This window comes from Eptesicus fuscus, chromosome 2 (assembly GCF_027574615.1).
Source record: "Eptesicus fuscus isolate TK198812 chromosome 2, DD_ASM_mEF_20220401, whole genome shotgun sequence".
In the NCBI taxonomy this organism is placed as follows: domain Eukaryota; kingdom Metazoa; phylum Chordata; class Mammalia; order Chiroptera; family Vespertilionidae; genus Eptesicus; species Eptesicus fuscus.
In genome coordinates this window covers 72,975,117-73,000,212 of record NC_072474.1, presented here as the reverse complement: position 1 = coordinate 73,000,212, position 25,096 = coordinate 72,975,117, and the positions used below count along the sequence as shown (strand labels likewise).

The 25,096-nt window shown below is 38.8% G+C and overlaps 1 protein-coding gene and 1 pseudogene across 2 annotated transcripts in view; one reads left to right on the top strand and one right to left on the bottom strand.

Annotated features, from left to right (window-relative positions):
- SLC4A4 (solute carrier family 4 member 4) overlaps nt 1-25,096 on the top strand; it is a 282,976-nt gene that overhangs the window by 77,180 nt on the left and 180,700 nt on the right. For both annotated transcript variants that reach the window (XM_008157468.3, XM_054728471.1), the window contains one exon: nt 15,362-15,497. In XM_008157468.3, coding sequence (XP_008155690.3) covers nt 15,362-15,497 — 136 coding nt within the window. The remainder of the gene's footprint in view (nt 1-15,361; nt 15,498-25,096) is intronic.
- LOC103300589 (60S ribosomal protein L9-like) lies at nt 19,799-20,386 on the bottom strand (annotated as a pseudogene).

Below are 25,096 nucleotides of genomic sequence, written 5' to 3'. Positions count from 1 at the left end.
AGGAGCAGCGAGCAGGCAGGAAGTAAAGAGTGAGGGGTCCTGGATTGTGAGAGGGCGCAGGCTGGGCAGAGGAACCCCCACACCCAGTGCTTGAATTTCGTGCACTGGGCCTCTAGTTTAATATAATAGCACTGTCTTATATTTACTAGTATGAATATACTAGAGGCCTGATGCATGAAATTCGTGCATGGTTAGGGTCCCTAGGCCTGGCCAGCAATCAGGGCTGATCTATGGGGTGACTGGCGGGGTGATCAGGGGGCCCCTGCTGGCACCCGCCTTGTCTGGCCTGGGGCCTATGAGCTGGGGACAGCTCCTGTGTTGAGCGTCTGCTCCCTGGTGGTCAGTGCACATCATAGTGACCGGTCGTTCCACTGGTCTTTTCACCGGCTGTTCCACCATTTGGTTGATTTGCATATTAGGCTTTTATTATATAGGATTTTTGTAAGCCAGAAGAGCAAAACTCAATTTCACCATCCATAGATGTGCCTTTTAATCTAGTTTTTCAGACTCTGCGCATCTTCCATAGCCTTCGTAGGAGTTGCCTGCCTCATTCTTTATATTCCTCTATATCTGAATCCCACCTATCACACATAAGGAAGGTGTCACAGGGATTTGGACAGTTTTCAAGTGAATGCCTAATGTTTACCTTGTAAGGTTTCTAAAGCATTTTATGAACACAGTTCTAGGAAAGACAGATCTGAGCTTATGTAGGTTTTAAAAATTGTGGTAAATAGATAAATGTGTTTATAAACTAGCTTAAACTGATATATAATGGATCTAAAAAAGTAGTTATTTGAGAAGGCAAAGGAATTCTAAGTTTTATGATTGATATTTAATTAATTGGAAATTCTGCACCCAATTAAGGAACAGTCATGCATTACACATCACCACAAGCCTTAGAAGTGAATACTACTTTCTCTGTCCGTTCTTTCTGAACAGGAAGCTGTTAATAATGAATCTTGAAGCGGCACTCATTTACCTACCCCCTGGTGAATGGAGGTTTTCTCCAGATGATTTGAAGTGTTATACATCAGCTTTTCATATCAGGGATTAGGAAATATTGGCTAGAAAGAGTATGGTGAAGCATATTGTTTTGAAAAGGGTGATTTCTTTACTTTTATTGGTATTGCTCTGTGAAATACATGGATTGTTCACAGCATACTTGAATGGGAAATTGAAATCCCTAGCCAGCCCACACATACTCTCTGATCCCTGGTTTCCATCAGCTTTATGTGGTTTTGCTCTATGGATAATTTAGAAGGAAGTTTATTTTTGTCACAAATGATGCTCTTCTGCTCTAAATCATGGTTCTAAAAACTTAGCTGATCCCATTTTATTGCTTACTAGAGGCCCGAAATTCGTGCATGAGTAGTATTCCTAGGCCTGGCCGGCAATCAGGGCCAAACTGTGGGGCGATGGTCAGGGTGACTGGGGGCTCTTGCTGGCATCTGCCTTGGCCAGCCTGGTGCCGCCTGCTGGTCACCTCCCTCTGCAGGGCGATTGGAGAGCCCCACTGGCACCCGCCTTGGCTGGCCTGGGGCCTGAGGGCTGGGGGCAAACCCTGCATTGAGCATCTGCCCCCTGGTGGTCAGTGCATGTCATAGTGACCGGTTGTTCCATCAGTCGTTCCGCCGTTTGGTCGATTTGCATATTAGGCTTTTATTAGATAGGATTGGAAATAAGTTAGCAAGTTTCTGTTGATAACTTGGGAAGGTACTTAATGAAACAAAATAAAAACTTCACTTGTTTACTTGTAAATAGACTTATAACTCAGATGCCATCTCTCAAGTAGTTGAACTGAGACTTTGCAAATGATCTTTCAGATTCTGGCCTGGCTTTTGGGTCTTGGACATGTGTTGCTGGTTGGTTTCCCTAATGCAGAGCTTTTTGGGTGGATAAAACAAGGCAAATGAAGCTGTCTGCTGTCTGAGAACAGCCAAACTATAAATGTCAAGTAGGTAGTGTTGGAGGAACTGTTATATATTATTTTCTTTGCTGAGAATGTAATTTAGCATTAGAGAGGTTGGGTGATCACTGCCACTGATTTTGGACCTTTAATTCGGGTAGAAAAGAAGAAAAAATTATTGTAGAATCTTGATGACGTTTTTGTATTACTTTGAGAGTTTTATCAAAATCTTTAGAGCAATGATGTATCTATGAGGAATGTGGCTTTTTTTTTTTTTTAAACAAAGAACCAGTCCTTGTAATGTTTTCTTGATACATCTGGTCCCTACTCTCCCCTTTTAATGGGATTAAATGGGAATTGAATCACATTTTCCAATATTGCTATCTAGAAAAAGATGGGTAGAACTTTTTGGTAATGTGGAGATGAAGACGTCAGAAGTCCTAAAGGTTCTTTTAACACTTGGTACCTTTATATTCTTACTCATTTTGACAGAAAGTCCATAGGAAGAAGGCTATCTTTCGTATGTGGAGGCATCTAATGGCAGCATTAGCATGGTGGTTTTGACACTAATTTTGGAGCATTAAATTTAGCTACTTTGTATAGAAGATCATTGCACTTGAGCAAAGGCTGGAGACTTTATTTTTGGAGTCCTGAAGATTTCCTAATGTTGATGAGAATTGGGTCTGACTTTAGAAACCTCAGGGTATAAATTGTGCTGATAATTGTTCTGAATTGAACCTGGAGAAAATGCTGATGTGTTCACTCTTAAGCAGAGTGATTCATCATAGAAACCTTATCACAGACAAGTCTGGCAGAGCAAAGTGAAGTGGAGTTAGAAATGAAAGGAAAATGAAAATTGGAGTTATGACATACATTAGGAACTTTTAGGTCTTTTAGGAAGAGGCTGTTGGGTGGCCATATTCTTTACCATCTTAATTAATGGGTGAGTTTCTGTTTACAGAAAGCATCTTACCTTTCCATGCCACATGCAAGAAGCCCCTCACCCCTGTTCCCATTGTTCTGTGCTCATGGGATTATTTTTAGACCCGTGTGGCTGCTCAGTCTGCTAGGTTTCATAGTCATAGCCAGTCCTGTTACATGGTACTGTACTAGGGTAGTGACATTGCCATGATTGGCCCTGGTGACAGGGTTTATAATGTGGTACCCTTTCCAGGTGGATTTTCAGACACAGGGCATCAACAATGGTATGGAGCCAAAAGGATGAGTAAGTGTGAAACAACCATTAAAATACCTGGGAGGTAGATTAATTGGAGGGTAAAAGGGGGTGCAGGTTTGTGATTTGCAACTGGGGAAAGAATCAGTGAAATTCAGTTATTATTATTTCTGTGAGCCCTTTTTTTCCCCTCCCAAAGGCTTATGACCACCAACCAAACCTGGATTAAATGAAGTAGGGAAAATGATTAGTCAACTCAGGTTGCCATAACAAAACACCATAGACTGGGTGGCTTAAACAACAGGAAATTATTTCTTACCGTTCTGGAGGCTAGGAAGTGCAAGACCAAAGGGCCAGGTGATTTGGTTCCCTAGTGAGGGCCCACTTCTTGACTTGCAGATGGAAAGCCTTCTCACTGTGTCCTCACACAGTGGAGAAAAAGAGGAAACAAGCTCTGGTATCTTCACTTATAAGGGCACCAATCCCGTCATGAGGGCCCCACCCTCATGAGTTCATCTAAACCTAAATACCCATGAAGGGCCTCATCTTTAAATATCTCATTAGGGATTAGAGTTTTTCTGTATGAATTTGGGGGTAGAGAGAGAATTCAGTCCATAATTGTTACTCATTAGGCCATTATTGAGGTTGCTAAAACCTAAAATGACTGATTTGAATTTTATATCTCTCTGATAGATATTCTTGAAATATTGAAATAATATTAACAATATAATTAAATACTTAATAAAAGAATCAACAGACCAAAAAAGGCTTTGAGCCAATGTCTTCTCAATACAGCATGCCCTGGAATTTTATAGACAAAATTTATTTGACTGCTAGTTCATAACTGGGACTGCTTTTTTTTTTTAATGTATTTTATTGACTTTTTACAGAGAGGAAGGGAGAGGGATAGAGAGCTAGAAACAGTGATGAGAGAGAAACATCGATCAGCTGCCTCCTGCACACCTCCCACTGGGTATGTGCCCGCAACCCAGGTACATGCCCTTGACCGGAATCGAACCTGGGACCTTCCAGTCCACAGGCTGACGCTCTATCCACTGAGCCAAACCGGTTAGGGCGATAACTGGGACTGCTTTTTGTGAATGGCTTAGTAGCATTACAGAAACACACACACATATCAACGTCACTGACAGCCTAGTTTTAATTTTTCCACCCCTCATATCGACACAGATTATGAAGGAGGAAGACAGAATTAATTGGGGGAATTGAAGGGCTATCACCTTTTGATTCTAAAGGATTCTGAGTATTTCATACATATGACCTGAGTCCTGATAACATCTTTGTAATGTAAACATAGGTAAGATTTTTCCCCCCAACATTTTGAAGATGAAGGGCTAAGACACAGATATTTCCCAAAAATGTCTCAGCAAGTTCCAGTTTTTATTACCTCTTGCTAGCTGAAATTGAATTTATTCTGCTCCTAAGTAAGATAGTTTGGTAGTGTTCTGAAATCCAGGATCTTAGTGCTGTTGACTCCTTATAGCTGAATAATAATGGCACGGTACATTAAGGATAATTGTGGTAATTGACAGCTTTTCATGTGTGGGAGTTTATTAATACATGGATGCCTAAGTATTTTTAAAATTACCTTATCTTAATGAATGCTATTTTGCTGTTTTAATTTCTTAGCTAATTTGAAACAGAAAAAGTAACCATCTAATTTACCTGTCTAGAATCTGCCAGCATGTAAATCATTAGTCATTTTCTGGATCTGTTGAGGTAGAGGTAGGTTAAAGCATGGAGAAAGACTAGATGATTTGTACAGATGACTCCAAGAAAACTTGAGTTCCATATAAACAAATTCTTTGATACAATTACTTTGAAGATGATAATCTCTAACCCATTAAAATGGAATTGTATCTGTGTCTATCAGGACTCTTTTGGTTGCAAGTGACAAAAAAAAAAATATATATATATATCATTACTTTCAGCTAAAAAGGAATCATCACATATGATTGAAAAGTAACTGACTTCAGGTCAGGCTGAATCTAGGTGCTTAAATGACAGCATTAAGAACCCGTGTCTACCTGGTTCTCAGTTCTTTCATGTTTACTTTATTCTCAGGTAGGCTCTTCCCTTAGGTTGCAAGATGACCATCTGCACTCAAAGCTTTTGTTTTACTATCTTAGCACTTTAGCATAAAGTGAAAATCTATTTCCAGGAAGTTGCACCAAAAGGCTGACACTTACTTCCTCTGATGGGCCTGGATTAGGTAAAGTATCCACTCAAAAATGAATTGCTGTGGCCAAGAGTTATGATATCCTCATTGTTCAGACCTGTATCGCAGGGGCTGAATTCAGCCTCAGTGAACTTACAAGTGTAAAGATATTTCTCCAAAAGAAAATTGGAGGCTGTTGTCAGAAAGAGTTTAGGTTGCTGAGTGGTCGTGAGTAACATCGTTACTACAATGCGTTTGTGTTTTAAAGATTTATATGTATGTGAAACTTTACTCAGTTATTTCTCATTTCTTATGGTTATGAATATGAAAATGAAGTTTGAGGATTTTATATGTATATTTAAGTGTATTTCTAGAATACTACACTGGTCTAATAATTAGATAAATTGTGGAAGTTTTAACAACCATGATGTCAAACCACAAACTATATCTCAGAATGAAGATGGGAAATGAATACTTAAAATGATAACTATGTGAATCAGTTGGTGGTAGCACATTAATAACGTAAAGAGATACAGGTATTTCTTTTTATACTTTGGTTTGAGAGCTCAGAGTTTACCAGATGGTGGACTTTGTCAGGAGAAAATACAAAATCCAGAAATCCTCATTTAACCCACAGGAGGAAATTTGCATATAAACTTGCCATGCTCAGTATGAATTGTTCATTATGATCATTATTTCTATTAAAAACACTTTTTCTTGGTAGCCTGCAGGGTGGCCTCAGTGGGATGCTTCCAAGACCAAAAATAAAAGGGCACAGCCACAAGGTGCCTTTGGGTGGTTAATGAACCAAATGCTCCGTTATTATGTGAGGACTGTTTCATGTGCCATTGTGATTTCTGTCTCTTCTGAAATCCAGTACATTTATGTCTGTGCTGTTCATGTGGCAATTGGACTCTTTTTTGTTTCTGTTTTTAAATGAGATTATCCATTAGAGTGTGATGGCTCAGAAATGGGCTTGGAAATAATATGGGTAGGTTTGAGGTCAGATCACTTGCTTGTGTGATCCCTTAATCTTTTCACACTCAGTTTCCCCATCTGTAATATAAGAATAATATAAGAGGAGAATAATAGTAGATATTTCACAGGCTTAACAATACCTGATACAGTGAAACCATTAAAAAATGTTAGTGATTGCACATTACATGTTTATTTATGGCATTTTTCCTATTGTTATGTGTTATCTTACCATCTAGGAGTTCCTTGGGGACAAAGAACTTAAAAATAGTTTGCGTTCTTGCAACAAATACTGTCGTGTATTGCATCCACTAAAACCTAGTAAATATTAAGTTACAAAATGAAAGTATAGAACTATAGATATTTCAATTATTGCTAGGCCTCAGGGTTTTCATTTTGTCACACCATCTCGTTTTCCTACTGCATTTACAAAAAGGCAGAGGAAAGAAACAGAGAAATATTTCTTATGATAAACTGGGGCAGAATGTATATTATTCATTTTTTAACTCATTGTCTTACTCATTCTGTTATCCATTCTTTTTTGTGTAACTTCACTGTGCATTAAGTAGGCACCAAGAATAGTTGAAGTAAGGGATGAAACAGATGGTTGGCTTAGTCAAGGTGCAAAGACAAAGTACAGCAATGAATACCACGCAAAGCAGTGGATATGAAATGTCTTCATAGAAGTGCAGATTACACATTGCGGTCCCTCGGGTAGGTGATTGCATCAAGCTGAAGAAAATAGCTTGCCTGAAGTTGTTTATTCTTTTATTTGTAGCTTCCTCAGCATAGAATGGTGACTGTATTTTGGTCTTGGTAAAGCTAAGATGGATTAAGAGGAAGGGTAGAATAAGGGCAGTTTTTTAAACAGATATTTTTCATTTCAGAGCTCTGTACGCTTCCTTTGGCAAATGGTTATGTTTTTATGTATTTGGAAATGTCCAAGGTTTATTAAGCCATATCTAATTCATTACTATTCAAAGTGACTCTTAGGTGCATGGTACTAGGCCTGTCTTTGAGAGGAAAGTGCGTTAAACACAGACCCTGTCTTCCAGGACCTTGGGGATCTAGTTGGAAAGTCATACCTCCAAACTTAGGTAATCATGAGCAAGCTGCATATGTATGTGTTGGCGCTGAGTGAGTAACTAATTTAAACACAAAGTATTCTTATGGTTTAACTGAAGGAGAGACTCACCTTTCTATGAATGGTTAATGTAAGTTCTTGGAAAAGATAGAATTTTCAACTGGAGCTTAGCAATTGAGTCAGAGTTAGAGAGGAGAGGGAAGAATAATCTAGACAGGAAAAATGAAAATGATCTGAAAATGAGCAGGTGTAGTCTGTCACAAGACACTTCGGGGTGTGGGAGACAAGGTTGGGCACACAAATTGGGGCCAGAGTGACAGGAAAGGCAAACTGAGAGTAGACTGTCTTCTGGCCGGCATGGTGGAGAGGATTCGGATCATCCAGCCTCTCTGACCGAGGGACAGTGGCTGCTCTGAAGCCAATCAAGTTCAGGCTCAACAGGAATGAGTGTGATGACGTGTGAGTGATGTCTTCTGTAGGTGCTGGTGGTGGGAGTGGAGTGCACAGCATTCCTGCCACATATCTGCCTTTCTTCTTGTCAGCAACAGGGATTTTGGAGCCCTAGGTTTTCCCAAACTTTTCAGACCATCACATTTTTATCCTGCAGGTGGACACTGGTCAGGGATAATCACATTGATGTAGGACCCTCCAGGAAATTCTACAGTTACTAAACAAGCAAATCCCCCCAAAGCAAAACATTTTAACAAGAGAACAGAATAAAAAAAAAAAAAGAAAGAAAAAAATCAAGGCAGAGACTTTATCCACAGGGCTTCTGTTCCGACAAATGCGAGAGTATTAATTTGAAGTTTCTCTCTCTTCCCTCATTTCCCCCCTCCCTGTCACCCTCTCTCATTTTCCTCCAGGTTTTCTTTTATGATTAAACTAGGTTAGTTATTACTTAGAATCAGAATCTTTTCATCTGTAATGCAAGTTGATTTTCTGATGTCCCTCTCGCCCCCAGTTATTGAAGTGAAACTGTAAGGATTTCATTATTTTCCCCTGTTCTTTGATTGGCTGCTTCCCAGAATGTAGGTTATCTTTGTGTTCTCATTACTGAAGTTACTTAATTCGCTGAAGTAAGTAACACATGCAGGACTGGGCTTTTTTCTTCCCTACCTTACATACTTTCTACATGTAGGGGCTCTTAAGGCCAGTATCTGTGAGAGCTTCCTTTCTTAGAAGCTAGGCAGATTTTACTAGTAAGGACCAGCAATTTTTTGAAAGAATTGAAGCCTTGTATTGAACTACTGTGTAATGATGATAATCATCCCACTTTTCAGGTAGGGAACTTGAGACTCAGAGAGGTTAATTAATTTGTCTTAAGTCACACAACAAGTAACAGAGTTTGGATTCAAACTCTGGCAATTTGGCTCCAGAGTCTATACTTTTAATCTCAATGAAATGCTGTGTCTTGTGTTTAGCCCATTTAACCATTTGACCAAAAGTTAGGGGCCCTATCCTGTTTGGCTCAATGGATACAGCGTCAGCCTGCGGACTGAAGGGTCCCGGGTTCCATTCAGATCAAGGGCACATGCCCGGGTTGCGGGCTCAATGCCCAGTAGGGGGCATGCAGAAGGCAGCCAATCAGTGATTCTCATCATCGATGTTTCAATCTCTCTCTCCCTCTCCCTTCCTCTCTCTGAAATCAATAAAAATATATTAAAAAGTTATGGGAACAAATGAATTCTTGATGCACTTCATTAGGGTGACTCTTGCTCTGCATATCTTCGTGTTAAGAATGATGCTAGGGCCCTGGCTGGGGTAGCTCAGTGATTGGACTGTGGGCCCTGGCACCAGTGGGTTTCTGGTTCATTCCCGGGCCCCTTTTGGGGCACGTGCAGGATGCGGCCAAATGATGTTTCTCTCTCACATCAATGTTTCTCTTCAAAACCGCAACCTCCCCCCGCCCCCAATCCTCCCTTCTCTCTAAAAATCAATGGAAAAAATATCCTTGGGTGAGGATTAACAACAACAAAAAAGATGTTAGAAATTGGGAAGGCTATTTTGCTGGCCACAGAGGATGCCCCTCCCATAGGTGCATATTTACAATACAATTGTTGTGGCTTCCTTTTAATTCCTAGGAAGCCCGCCCAGTAGAGCAACTAGGGAAAGGAATTTACTAGAATAGCAAGCTGCTACTTTAGGACACATGATTTTGGAATTTTATTCCAAAGGGGTTGTTATATTGGTTGCTTAAAGGCTGTATTTAATAAATAAGACAGCTTAAGAAAGGTGCTCAGCCACATGCAAACGAATGAAACTGGATTCGATTGTCCCCATGTACAAAAACTAATTCAAAATGTATCAAAGGCCTAAATATAAGACCCAAAACAGTAAGTTACATAGAATAAAATATAGGTACCAAACTTATGGACCTTGGTTGTAGAGAAGATTTTTATGAACCTGACCCCAAAGGCAAGGGAAGTAAAGGCAAAAATAAATGAATGGGCCTATATCAACAAAGAGCTTCTGCACAGCAAAAGAAACTGACAACAAAACAAAGAGGCAGCCAACCAGATGGGAGATGATATTTGCAAACAGTAGCTCCAACAAAGGTTTAATTTCCAAAATATATAAAGAACTAGTAAAACTCAACACCAAACAAGCAAACCACCCAATCAAAAAGTGGGCAGAGGATCTGAAAATACACCTCTCCCAAGAAGATACATGAACAGCCAATAGATATATGAAAAGACGTTCAACCTCACTGGCAGTTAGGGAAATGCAAATCAAAACTACAGTCAGATACCCACTCACACCTGTTAGAGTGGCCATTATCAACAAGACAAGCAACAACATGTGCTGAAGAGGTTGTGGGAAAAAGGGAACCCTCATTCACTGCTGGTGGGAATGTACACTGGTACAACCACTATGGAAAGCAGTCTGGCGATTCCTCAAAAAATTATGAATAGAGCTACCATATGACCCAGCAATCCCTCTTCTGGGTATGTACCCGAAAAACTTGAAGTCATTTACTCGCAACGATATATGACAACTCGAAGTCATTTACTTGAAAAGATATATGCACCCCTATGTTCATTGCAGCATTATTCATGGTGGAAACAGCCAAGTGTCCTGTGATAGAGGACTGCATAAAGAAAACGCAGTACATATATACGATGGGATACTACTCAGCCATAAGAAAGGATGAAACAGCGCCATTTGTAACAACATGGATGGGTCTTGAGACGATTATGCTAGGTGAAACAAGTCAGACAGAAAAAGCTAACAACTATATGATTTTACTCATATGGGGGATATAAAACTGAAGCTCATGAGCATAAGCAGCAGTGTGGTGGTTACCAGAGGGAAGAGAGTCAGGGGAGAAGAGGGTCCTAATATATGGTGACAAGAGAAGATTTGACTTTGGGTGGTGGGCACGATGCAATATATAGATCTTGTAACATAGAAACCCACATCTGAAACCTGTATGTTCATATTGGCCAATGTTACCCCAATAAATGTAATTAATAAAATTTAAAAGAAAAAAAAAAAGAAAAAAAGGGAAAGCTGCTTAGATACAGTGCCTAGTGAGGAAGACCAGAGGTATTGTGGCATCCTTCTTCCAGCCCATTTTGCAGAAGTCACAGGTGAACTGCTGTCTGATGAGCAGTGAGTTGTGTTTTCCTAGTGGGAGAACACCAGACCACAGAGTGATGCTCTGTGGGTCAGAGCAGAGCAGAGATGTGTGCTGTCTGTGCAGGAGCGTCTGTTATTTAAGCAGGAGAAGCATTGACTCTTCCGTTGGAGGTTGGGACAAACCCACATCACCTCTTTCAGAAATCCAGAAATTGAAAAAAGTTGATTCTCTAAATATAGACGTGCCCCTTCTAAAAGCTGGTTCTAACTCAGGGATCTTTGATGTTGAATGTTGATGAAAATCAATCAAATCTGTCAGTCAGCTGTAGAACCACTGTGATCAATAACTACATTTTTAGTAATGTGATCACTATACTCCTCAGAAGTATGACCCAGATTCCAAATTCTGCCTATCATTTTTAACTCTCCCCTTATTTTTTTTATGCTGTCCCTGATCCTCTAAAAAATAATCATACATTCTTTTTGTTGACTGGAAAGGCATTACAAATGTTTTTGCACAAAGTTCTGAAGCTTTAGATATTTTTTTTTTACCAGAGATGTTAAGAAATTTTAAAGCCCTTTTTTTCTAATTACAGAAGTAAAACATATTGTATCCTGTGCTAATATGTGCATTTACCTTATGTTTTAAAATTAATTTTTACAGAGAGAGGAAAGGAGAGAGAGAGAGAAACAGTGATCCCATACGCTACCCTACCAGGGATCGGAGCCCCAACCTAGGTATGTGCCCTGACCAGGAATTGGTGTATAGGATGATGTTCTAACCAAACCGAGCCACCCAGCCATGGCTCAGTTACTTTATTTTAATGTATTGCAAACACAGTTCATAAATATTTTTTGCTTGTTGTTTAATTTAATTAATTGATGAATTAATTAGTGTTTGCTTCCCCTCCTACCATGTAACCTTGATAACAACAGGGATCTTTTTGTCAAATTCTTCACTTAACCTTTAGAGCAGGCGTCCTCAAACTACGGCCCGCGGGCCAACATGCAGGTGTTTTTGCCATTTTGTTTTTTTACTTCAAAATAAGATATGTGCAGTGTGCATAGGAATTTGTTCATAGTTTTTTTTAAACTATAGTCCGGCCTTCCATCCATCTGAGGGACAGTGAACTGGCCCCCGTTTAAAAAGTTTGAGGACCGCTGCTTTAGAGCCGGAAGCAAAGCCTATTAGAACATAGGTAACACTAGTAAATATTGCTGAATGAATATATGAATGAACTGTGCACACTTCAGAATTAATAGAAAAATAAAAGGAAGAAAATAAACATTTGAAAGATGTATATACAGGCAATCCTTGCTCTTGCAGGACTGTAAAACTGACTATGCATGCTGAAGGTATGTAAAACAATCCTAATAATCAATGAGAAAAGTTACTATTATTGTTCTTTGACTTTTAAAAATTTGCCAAATCATTAAGCTCTGTCTTGCTTTTGGCTATAAAGGCATAGGGGAATTAAAAAAAAGTAGTAAAACATATTTATTCAGTACATGCTAATTTTTAGAAACATTAGGATGAAAGAGGGTGATTCCTTTGTAAAATCTCATCAGAAGTAGTTTGAATAGTGCCTGCTTTCTTGCTATTGTACAACTAATGAAGTGGAATGAGCATCTTTCTATGCCCAAATTGTCATACTCCTCCCTAATTTGAATCAACTTCCAACATGTTATCCTCTGTGCTTTCCATGTCAAGAAATGTCTGAGAGTTCCTTTAATGTGAAGTGGTTTTTTGTTTGTTTGTCTTTTGCCAGCACCACTTCCTCTGGGACATTGTTATTGTTTCGTTACAACCACTTTCCTCTTTATGTTGACCAGTATGCCTTCACTGAGTTCCTCCACTAGATAACTAGTCTCTCAGATGGTCAGTGGCAGCACTGTTTGTCTACATGCCCATGCCCAGGGAGGTCTTCTATGCCTCCGTTTACATTTGACTACAGATTTCACTTCCGGTGTCATCACGTTTTATTTCTGTGCAGTTCTTTCATCTTTGTTGGCTAACTCTCTTTTGAGTATCCATGTTGTATGAATTTATCACTGGGAGATAAGAAGGCAACACAACCACACAGTTTGCTGTCTGTACATGAACTGGATAACAAATGTGTAGTAACCAATCACTGACAGACTTTGAAAGATGCACTATGATTGGTCACTGATCAAGATGCACATACGTTATTTACATAGTCATTAATTGTGGACTAAAGAGGTAGCAGTGAAGTTTGTATTTTATGCAATTGCTCACAGTTCGTATACCAGGCTAACTAAAATTTGTACTGTGTTGTTAGGGGACTAGTATTATTTAACTAAACTGTGGTAACTGAAATTTCACACACATTGGAACCACACAAAGTGAGGACTCCCTCAATTCCAGGCTATTTTATGTACATATGTGTATTTTTTTCTTTACTAAAGTGGAATCACACTTTACTAAAGTGGAATCACATTATGAATTGACAATTTTATTTGTTTATTTAATATTAATATATATACATAAAAAACCCAATAATCTTAACTTCATGTTTTATGACTATATGGTATTTTATTTTATTTTTAAATATACTTTTATTGATTTCAGAGAGGAAGGGAGAGGGAGAGAGAGATAGAAACATTATTGAAGAGAGAGAATCATTGATTAGCTGCCTCCTGCACGCTCCCTACTGGGGATCGAGCCTGCAATCTGGGCATGTGCCCTGACCAGGAATTGAACCATGACCTTCTGGTTCATAGTTCAACACTCATCCACTGAGCCTCACTGGCTGGGCAACTACATGGTATTTTATTGAATAGTTGTATTGTAGTTTATTTAATCAATCCTCCTTTTTTGGTCATTTTGGCTTTTTCTGTTTTTCTTAATTATAAAACTGCGGTGATCACCTCTGTAGCCAAGTCTTTGAGATAACAACTGCTATTTATTTGAAATGAATGTCTTTCTAATGATAGAATTGCTGGCTCACTAGACTCATATACTTAAATTTTTTTTTTTTATTGATTTCAGAGAGAAAGGGAGAGGGAGAGAGAGATAGAAACATTAATGATGAGAGAGAATCATTGATCAGCCACCTCCTGCATGCCCCCTACTGGGGATTGAGCCTGAAACCCAGGCATGTGCCCTGATCAGGAATGGAACCATGACCTCCCCGTTCACAGGTCATTGCTCAACTGATGAGCCATACCAGCCAGGTTTGACACATATACTTTTAAGACATTTCCACATCATTTCAAATTTCCCTTCAGATAGTGATGTTCCCTGTTAGGCTCCTATCAGTGACATAAATTTTCTAAATCATTGCTGATATTAGACATTATCATTCCTTTTCATTTTTGCCATTTTAATAGGTAAAACATATTTTAATAATTAGTTTTGAATACTAGTTAGGTTGAATATTTTTATGGGTTTATTTGAGTAAATACATCTTGAGATATGAAATTTTATTCTTGTCCTCTTTATAATAGTTTTCAGATGATATGGATTTTTTTTTAGGTTATTTGAGTACATACATTTTTACACACACACACACACACACACACACACACACACACACACACACACAAAACAAACACATACATATATATCGGTGTACCTGAACTACATTCATATGTACATACCATTCTTAGTTTTATCTTGGGATTATACTGGTAAAGAGTATCTGAGGGCCTTAGGTTTGTAACAAAGCCTTCAGTTTCCAAATGCTATCCTTAAAAAAAAAAAAAGAGAGAGAAGAGGTGAACATAACCCATGACCTGGAGGAGATGCTAGTTAATTTTTTATTATGTTATTTTCAGGAGATGGGGTCAAAAGGAGCGAGTAGGGCATTCAATTATGTGCTTGAGTGTGTTGGAGATCCCTCCCCGCTCAGGTGTACAATATTTTACTTGGGCTTGTTTTTCCAAGTGCACTGAAGTGTGACTAAATATTTTTGGTGACCATTGTGTAAAGAAGAGGCCCATCTTGTTAAATATTCCTTCATCAACTTTGTAGTTAGCCTGTAAGGGCATGGGCGTTAGGCATCGGACAGAGGGAAGGTAGGTGGGAGGCGGGCACCTGGGCGAAACTGAGGTTAGGGGTGCTCCGTTGTCTCCTCCCACTGTTGTAGAAAAGTGATTGGATCAAGCTGGTTTCTGTCTAATCATTTTGGATGGCTCATAAGTGGGGAAGGAGAGAAAGTCATGAGGTTGGACCTCAGCTCATCTGAGGGCTAAAGGTTCTTTGTCACACACCACACAGAACTGGAGCGCTGTCCTTCCGGAGAGCTGAGATACAGTTTAGAACCAAAGGAAGAGAGAAGGGCTTTGATTTCTTTTTGTCTTGAGGTTGGGGATAAGCAAGGAAGATGTCCACTGAAGATGTGGAAGGGAAGCCCAGCAGCTTTGGGGACGGAGGAAGAGCTCGGAGCTACACGTTCCTCAGGGTGGTGCAGCCAGTGTTTAACCGCAGTATTTTCACTTCTGCAGTCTCTCCTGCCGCAGAGCGAATCCGATTCATCTTGGGCGAGGAGGATGACAGCCCAGCACCCCCTCAGCTCTTCACCGAACTGGATGAGCTGCTGTCCGTGGATGGGCAGGAGATGGAATGGAAGGAGACAGCGAGGTGAGGCACGGTGGATGTGTGCAGTACTGACCTGGGGGAACAAGGATGGGCAAGAGAGTTGAGTGTGAATGAGCACCTTTCTCTAACCTCAGCACTTTGAATAACTGATGAGCATGATGTTGGCTGGGTTAGGGAATTAAACAATTTTTCTCTTCTCTTTCACATTGACACGATGCTGGACACCCTTTATTGTACTGCTAGAGCATCGTTTCACTGATCCGTGTTGCTATAATTTTAACACTTACAAGGAATTAATAGTAAATCTCCACCCATATGCTACTTATTAGAGAAATATTTTAAAGATAAACTCAAGTACCCAAACATGATAGTGTAGAGATATGTGCCTTCAGTCTCCACATGTCAAAATATCTTGTGAGATAATGTTTATTACCCATTCCCTGTTAGGAGGGAGGTTGCAAAGGCAGTAACTGGTACCAACAAACTTGCTATTATTCCAAGGAAAAACCTGTCATCTTTTTAAATATCCACTGAAAGTAAGTAGAAGATTCACCTGAACTTAGAGTTTAGAGACCTGAGTTCTAGTTCAAACTCTGTAGCCTGTTAGCTCAAAACAGTTTCTCAGAACTTTGATTTCATTACCAATAGAGTGGATAATAATGCCTACTCCATATAACATGTATGCTATATAAGATATGTAACATATGTAAATATATACGATATATGTCTGATTATTTTATATATACACATGTGTATGTATATAATGAAATTCTTTGTAAATTGTTAAGCACTGCATAAATATCCAAGTTTTTATTAATTTCATGAGAGCAGAGCTTTTATTTCTTTCTATATATAGATTTAGTTATATATTCCACACTAAATCTTTGATGACATAAAACATTTACATAAGATAAAGACTGATATAATGGAGTTGTTGGTCTCTCATTGCCATCATTACATGGAGAGTCAGTATATTTCACTTTCTTAAACAGAATTATGTTAAGGTATGCCTTTTATAGTCTGTAATTTAATTAAAACCAATTAAATTGAACCAGTGTTTTTTGAATGCCCGGTATAGGTCAGGTACTATTTCAGGTATTGGGAATACAGAAGTAAATATTTTTATTACTTGTTCTTTTAGGGCCTCTTTTCATGATGTAATCATTGTCTCTTCTTCCCATTCTCAGTACCAATAACCTGGATATAGTATAAAGTCCTTCATAAGTGTACTTTTAGTTCATTAAACATCCTGCAAAAGAAGGCTTTTGAAGCAAAACCTTTTATTAGTATCTCCATTTCATTCTTTCTTTACCTTCTTCCTAACAGAAAAAGAATGAGAGTTGGTTGTACTGGTGCAATCTGAATTAAGTCTTGGGGAGATTTTGGTTTAGCCTTGGCTCTGTATTAACTAGCTGTTTAACTTCGGGCGAGTCATGTAGTCATGTCGTCTTCCTGAGTTTGAGTTTTCTATTCTATCAAATGAGGGTCCTATTGGGTTACATCCTCTTTAACATCATGCATACTTTAGAGCTCTAAAATTCCATCCCTGCTGTATACTGGTGTAGTCAGTATTAGAAGACATATTTGACTCTTATTTTTATCTTAAAATTCTGTGAGAGTACTTTATATAGATTAGAATTCAGGTATGGCATCCTGTTTTTCTTTCAGTCAAGTGAAGACTACACTTTATTTTCTATGACCCCTGGTCCCAGAAATGTGGAGAGATCACAGTTCACTTATAGGTAATAAAATGTTGAGAAAGGTGGACATTGTATTTTCCTTTAAGGTTGTTAAAGATTAAGATGGTCTTGAATACTGTATTATCCATAAAGACTTTATTTCCTTGGAAGCATATGTGTCATTTTGATGATGCTCTTGGTTCCTGGGAGATTGGACTTCTGGAGAAGTGTGGTGGGAATATGCCAGGTATCAGAGGGAAGCTGTCCAGGAAGAAACATACTTACACATAGTCAACGCCCTACAGCTCCTTCTATATAGGACTTGCCACAGTTACTAGTAACAATTAATCAACCATATATGTGATATTATTGTTTTGGTTTTATCTCCCTCATTACACTAATTAATATGAAGGCAGGGATCACCATATCTGTCTTTTACTACTGCATTCCCAGTTCCTTGCTATACCTGCTAGATAATAGGTCAGTAATATTTGTTGAGTGTGATTAGTTGAGAACCGATTGCTTTATAAACAAGTGTTCTACATATACCTTCTTGGAGTTCTGTGGTAATCCATCCTGATTGATAGATAGCTGAATGATAGACCCAGCACATCATTGAGAAAGCCCAGAAGAGGACCTATGTTTGATGTTTCAAACTAATTCATCAGTATACTGATGCCATCTGCTTTTAGTTCTCTAGCCCATACCTCTTGCCTTATTTGACTGAAAACAAATGGTTGACCCAGCCGGCGTGGGTCAGTGGTTGAGTGTCAATCTATGAACCAGGAGGTCACGGTTCGATTCCTGGTCAGGGCCCATGCGTGGGTTGAGGGCTTGATCCCCACTGTGGGGTGTGCGGAGGCAGCCGATCAGTGATTCGCTCTCACCATTGATGTTTTTATCTCTCCTTCTCCCTTCCTCTCTGAAGTCAATAAAAATATATTTTAAAAAACAGACAAATGGTTGGCTGGCTAGTGAGCATCTCAAAATAGCATGTCCAGAATGAAGCTTCTGATTCATTTACTTCAGATAAGCTCCTCCTACAGAGTTCCTAACTACAATGAACAACTTCATTTTTGTAGCTGCTCAAGCCAGAAACACTGTAGTCTTCCTTGACTCCTGTCTTTCTCTACACCCCTTACTTAATCCCTTGGCAAATCTTATCTATTTATCCTCAAAGATACTCAGAATCTCACCATGTCTTATATTCAGTACTGCCATAACCTGGTCCAAGCCACCATTATCTCGCACCTAGATTACTGCAAATCCTTCTTAACTAGTCCACCTCCCTGCACTTGCCCTGCCCTTACCTTCCTCATGAATTGTCCACGATGATCTCTCTGACCTCATCTGCTTCTTCTGTTCCTCTCGTTCTATCTGCTTGCATCTCACTGGCCAGTCATGCTCCTGTGTCAGGGATTTTGCATTTGCTCTTCCCTTTGTCTGGCTCATTTTCTCACCTCCTTCTCAGTGACTGCCCTTTCTAAAGTGGAAACATTCCCCCAACTCTCTATCCCCCATGCTCCGTAGTTTGCATCTTTAGCACTTATCAGCATTTAGCATTTTACATACATTGTTATTTTCTCTTCCTAATAAAATTAAAGCCCCCTGAAGGCAGGAATGTTTGGTGGTTTTGTTCACCACTATGCTTCCGGTGCCTACAACTATCTGGCACACAGTCTACAATCAAGACATCTGAGCTAAGAGAATGAGTGGAGAAATAGGACCTTGATTCTTAGTTTACTGCTCCACCTAAACCCTGTTGGGAAGTTTTGAGGTGATTGTGCCTCCAGAAATTATTCAGGTTTTCAGTAATTTTTACTTCCTGTATGTTTGCAATAATTTGATTGCCATTTATGATGTCCAGTTTCCAGACATGATCGGGGTTCTTTTTTCCATGAAAACCTCTCAAGTCTACCAGACTAATAAAAGTGTTGTGCTTAGAGGGAATTCACTTTATATATGAAAGTGCAGCATGGATATTTTTGTGGCTAACTTATAAAATTGAGAAATCCCAATTGACAGATTATTTTATTCCATAGAGAACTAAGCTACCAAACTTCTTCAGCTTAATATAGTTTCTACTGTTCACATTCCCTTCCCATTTTAATACTCTCCCTTTTAATGTTCTATACTTTTTATTTGACTAATGAGTTGATATCACCAAGAATACCCTACTGCAGAGTTACTGTAGTTTCAGTCCTGTTTCAGGAAGTTCAAGTTAGCTCTGTGTCTCAAAAAGCAAGGAGGAGGATTTCAGTAGTAGGAAAAATACCCCCTTTTAAGTTGTGGAATTCACAGTAGTCATGTAAAACTATGAACAAGGGAAGCTTTTATTTATATGAAATTTGAAGTATAGCCAGTACTACCACCTTCATTTTTCACATCTTTCCCCTGCTCTTCCCTTTCCTAAAAGTTAGAACTTTAAATTTTTACTGGCTCTTCCAACAGAGTTCAAGTTAAAGACTGAGCAAAGGGTGGAATGATCAGACCTAAGAAGACTATATGGTCAGTGGAAGGCAGAGAGCACTGTGTTTGTTTGTTTTTCCTAATACAAGGCTTTTATTGTATCTTTATAATATCGCAAACATCTTTATAATATCGCAAACAAGTGCGACACATCATTCGGCATCTTGGTGTTTCTATAGTTGGACAACTTAGATCTTATTCATCAGCCTGCTGAACTGGTCCTTTTTTGGAAACATAGATACCATCCAAAATTTTTCTGATATCCTTGTTTTTTAACTGTTGTGGCTCGCTGAATCAAAGCAGCTGAATTTGATACAAGTTCAATGTCATTTCCTTCAAGAATCAACTCATCTTCCTGGGCTTGAGATACTGAATAAGCAATGCCTAACCTCATCTGAACTCTGCGAATGTATTTTTCGCCCAAGAAATTTCTAATTTCAACAAGAGAACCATCCTCCTTAATAACAATGTTGATGGGGAAGTGAGCTTACACAGACCTCATCTTGTAACGGAAGCCCAGTGTAACACCCTTGATCATGTTCTGTACATGACTGCGGATAGTGTGAACTGTGGCCAGTTCCTTTCCATTTCCCCACCATTTGTCAACCCAGAGCCTCTTCTTTTTCTTTCCAAGGAGACTGAGCTCTACATTGATGTAATTGAAGTCCCTCTGCAGGGTGCCTCTGGGGCCCTTCACAGTATCTGTGCATCCTTTCAGAGTGATGTCCACATTTTCTGGGATGTCCACAGTCTGATTGCTGAGAATGGTCTTCATCCTCACAGTAGATGTGTCAAAAAGCGAGAGCACTGTGTTTTAAAGAGTGCTCCTGTTAGGTCATTAGAATACTGACATTTAGTAATGTAGCAGTAATTATAATGGAATATTTGATATTAGGGAAGAAGCCCATGTTTCTCATTAAGAATTTCTAGGAGCTAGGTATTAGCTAGTGGACTCATGAAGTAAACGGTAAAGAATAAGTCGTGGTCCAGCTTTGGTGATGGCCCCATCCCCAAACTCTGTTTCTTTGAATCAGTAATATCTCTGCAGAAATCGTTATTGGCTTTCACTTTTATTTCAGTGACTGTTCAAATGGGCAATGTTGTAAGTGGTGAATGTTACAAGAAACTGTGTTAAAGTTCACTCCCCCAGTGTCTCAGTGGGTAAAAAGGAAAGGCATCAAAAGTTTCAGCAAATGAACAAGCCAACAAAGGGAAAGGGTATTGGTGTTTCCCTTCTGCTGGGAGAACACACAGGAGCGCCCGCTTGTTCCAGTTTGCCCTGCAGACTGACTGATGTACCTCTGGAGAATCTGATTTCAGGGCCTGGCCATCAGACAGAGCCACGTGCACTGATCCTGGGGCTGTGGAGAGAAACCGCTCCCTTCCCAATAGACATTGACTTCTCTTTGGAAAATTCCATTTGAGACCAAGTTTATTGTTTCTGTAAGAAAAAGGCTGACGGAAAGGGAATTTAATCACTTTATAATTCGATGTAGTTACAACATACAGATAATTTTATACAAATATTCATAAGTATAACTATATACCTTTTATACATACACATAACTTTTATAACAACATGCATAGAACTTTTGCAATAACTTTCACAGTTGCTCTAGAAATTAAGCATTCTCCTTAAAAACAATATCATTCCCAGATACACACTAGCACTGGCTTTTTTTAATGTGATGAGGCAATTACTAGTCAGTAAGAAATTTTATTATCATTTTAATAGTTTTATGAAGTTGGACTATAATCTAGGGCAAAGGTCATGTCAATTTTCCACAGTAAAACTGGCATATTTTTAAGTTAGAGGTCTTGTCTTTTCTTAATTATATTCAATCATATGATTGGAAAATTGCAAAATTCAGCGATTCCCAGTGAGTTTTCTATTTCTTCACCAAATGAGTTGAGTCCTGTTGTTTGGCAGTCACTCAGAGCGTGTTAAACTGCAGTGTGCTTTATCATTGTTCTTCTAAGACCTTGGAATAAATAAACTTCACCTAATAAACTCCTCTTCCAAGGTTACAACAGTTTGGTAATTGCAAGCATTTAAAAAGCCAACTTCTGAAAATTAATTTTCCTATAACATGTCAAGTACTAGGCAGAAGAAAAAGTGAGAAACTTTTTGCAGATACATGGTTATTCATAGCTATTATGAAGGGTAGATGGTGGCTTTTAGTACATTTAACAGGAAGAACATCTATTTTTTACCATTGTAATTACATGGTTCTGAAGCACCTTTACAAATCCATTGGCTGAACTTTGGTACCTTGGCCTTAGCCTTTTCCTTAATGGGTTCTATTTGAGTTGAGTAGTTTTCAGTATTTTTTTTTTCAAATTTGTCCTTGATACGTGAGGAGGATGGAGATAGGATATGTAGTTTCTAGAATGAAACTCCCTGCAAATAATCTGTTTAAATGGCAAACTTAGTTGATGCCTGAAAGCATACATTGGAAGTACTTTGAACAATCAATTCCTTGAACAATTAGAACAATACATTTTAAAGGAATTTAATAGTCCTTATTCCAGAGTTTCCCTTATGCTGTTAGCTATGCTAGGATATGACATCATCACAACATTCAATATTTACTGAATTCAAAATGAAATAGATGCTAAACTGAACTATGAGATAATACTTACCCCTGAGAATCTGGATTCCAAGGAGCTGGCTAGTTTGAGAATGCATTTCATTCCTCTACTAGAGGCCTGGTGTACGACATTCGTGCACTGGGGGGGTGGTCCCCTCAGCTTTGCCTGTGCCCCCTCGCAGTTCAGAACCCCTCAGGGGATGTCCAACTGCTGGCTTAGGCCCAATGCCCCCTGCGCTCACTAGCCGTGAGCCCGGCTTCTGGCTGAGCGGTGCTCCCCCTGTGGGAGCGCACTGACCACCAGGGGACTGCTCCTGCATTGAACATCTGCCCCCTGGTGGTCAGTGCACATCATAGCAACCGGTCATTCTGCCAGTTATTCTACCGTTTGGTCGATTTGCATATTAGGGTTTTATTATATAGGATTGTTATATCTTGACTTAATGTCCTCTAGGAAGGTGAGTAATGCTATTCCATAAATCCAAGCTAGTTAAGATTTATTATTTCTAAATATACTTTAAAAACTTATTCAAAGTCATATTGAAGTCCAGTGTGGTTGCCTATAATATACACTATGGCGAGGAATGAAGTAAAAGATCAATCACAGAAGAATGCAGAGGTTTTGCTCCTTTAAAAATTTTTAAAAATTAAACTTATACTGTTTAAATATAGTAAAATAGAGCTATTGTCACACGCTGTGTGTAAGTGAGGGTTAGTTTTCTCTCAAGAAATGGTTTTGGCAATATAAATTTATGGCAGATGATAAAAAGGGGGACTTGGTTAGTAAAGATTAGCTGGAATTGAAGGCTGTATAAAACACTTCCCTTCACTGAGTTTCTAGCTGACTCTTGTCATTCATCTTGGGCTTAAATTCTATGGCCAAAGATTCTATTCCTCAACTAATAAGAATACTCTTAGGAATAAAAATAAGGAGTCACTACAGTCTTTAAAAATTACATAATTTTATGTAACCCTGTCTTGGTTTCATATACTATATAATCTTCTAACCTCTAGAGTCTTATCTTGAGCAATAACTTATAACATCAAATGTAAATGTGATTCACATAGTAGTTGCCAACAAACATGGTTAGAGATTCTGTCAACAAGCATGAAAAGATAATACACCTAAAGTTAACCAATGTAATATGCTCCATAAAATGATTACTCTCAAAATAACCCCAATTACCTTTTATCGTTTTGGCAAATTATGTGAGTGTGATATAAAATTGTCATTGTTCTATTTCTATGGTTCTAATACCAAAGTGAAGAACTAAATTACACACACACACACACACACATACACACACACACACACATGAATATTAAGGGTCTTTGGTTCTTTCTTGGGATGTTTTGCAATCACTTTGTAGAGATAAACAAGGCCCAGTTATGAAGGTTTAAAACTTTGGTGGTGCTGTTTGTTTTTTAACTTGTGAGGAAAGCCTGTAAAAAGTCTCCACTGCCTACATATTTTGGGATACAGGGGAAAGGAGGAGGGTCTTAGAATTAAGAGTGGGTTAGGAATAAGGTTGCCATTGACAAGTGGGAGTTTATTGGGTGGGAGAGGCTTCCTGAGAGGGGTAATGGAGGGAGACTTTTCAAATATGGCTAAAATACTTCTGAATCACATGAATGTTAGGCTTGCTTAAAATTCTAAATTTTCTACGACACTGTGGCTGATCTCTTGATCTCTTTTCCCTCCTGGTTCTGCTAATGTGTTTTTTCCCTCCTCTGGGGGTGGTGAGCGGTCTATAAATAATATCTTATGTAGAGCTTCCTCTGATCTCTGCCCTTTGTTCTCATGTTTAGTGAGCGTTTAGCTTTTCTAGGTAAACATTTTTCAATCATTAAACCTTTGAGTGAAGAATGTAGAAAAACAATTTTTTATGCCCCTCTGTTGATCTTTTTCAATATCTGTTAGAAGGTTTGAAGTGAGAGGAAAAAAGCATTTTTCTTTGGATCATGCTGAATAGCAAAATGATAATGCTTCCCTTTTTTCTTCTTTAATGTGTATTTTTAACCAGGGTATGAAGAGTCTATATGTGTAATGTGTGGGACACAAGAACTGTCAAGTGGGTTTTGCTCTTATTTCCATTAAACTTTTTGATCTATATTACTAAGCTATCAAAATGTCCAGGAGTCTCAGAAAGAAGCAGCTCTGAAAGAGGGTTGTTTGCTCCATTGCTAAGGTTAATAGATCTGTTATCAAGAAGAAGATGTGTTGTTCATTGATCTTGTGTATTTTTAAACACATGTGAAGCTAGATTTTAAGGAGGGAACATAGGTGAGCAGAGAAATACATATTAAAGTAAGACATAGCAACTCATGCTCACCCTCTTTAGACATTAAAAAGGAATTTTATATTCATGTGACCACTTTACACCATGTTTTTCAAATATTTAAGATAAATATTGGTTTATAACTGATATTTCACCTTCTATAAATTTACCTTGTGAATTCACATAGTGGTGGCTATTTTTACCCATGTAGGCTCTACCTACATGGATAATTCTGTAATGCATATTTTTCTACCTTATTTTAAAAAATTTATAGTTAAATCATTCTAAAGGATTTTGTGGTTACTGATAGACAGATATAAAACCTGTGGTTCCACCCTAACCAGTTTGGCTCAGTGGATAGAGCATCAGCCTGCGGATGAAAGGTCCCAGGTTCGATTTCGGTCAAGGGCATGTACCTTGGTTGCTGCACATCCCCAGTAGGAGGTGTGCAGGAGGCAGCTGATCAATGTTTCTAGCTCTCTACCCCTCTCCCTTCCTCTCTGTAAAAAAATAAATACAATATATTTAAAACAAAACAAAACAAAACAAAAAACCTTTGGTTCCTTTGGGGTTATTTTTCTTTCTCTCATCAGGGAAAGGTGCAGACTACTGACTCTGTTTGG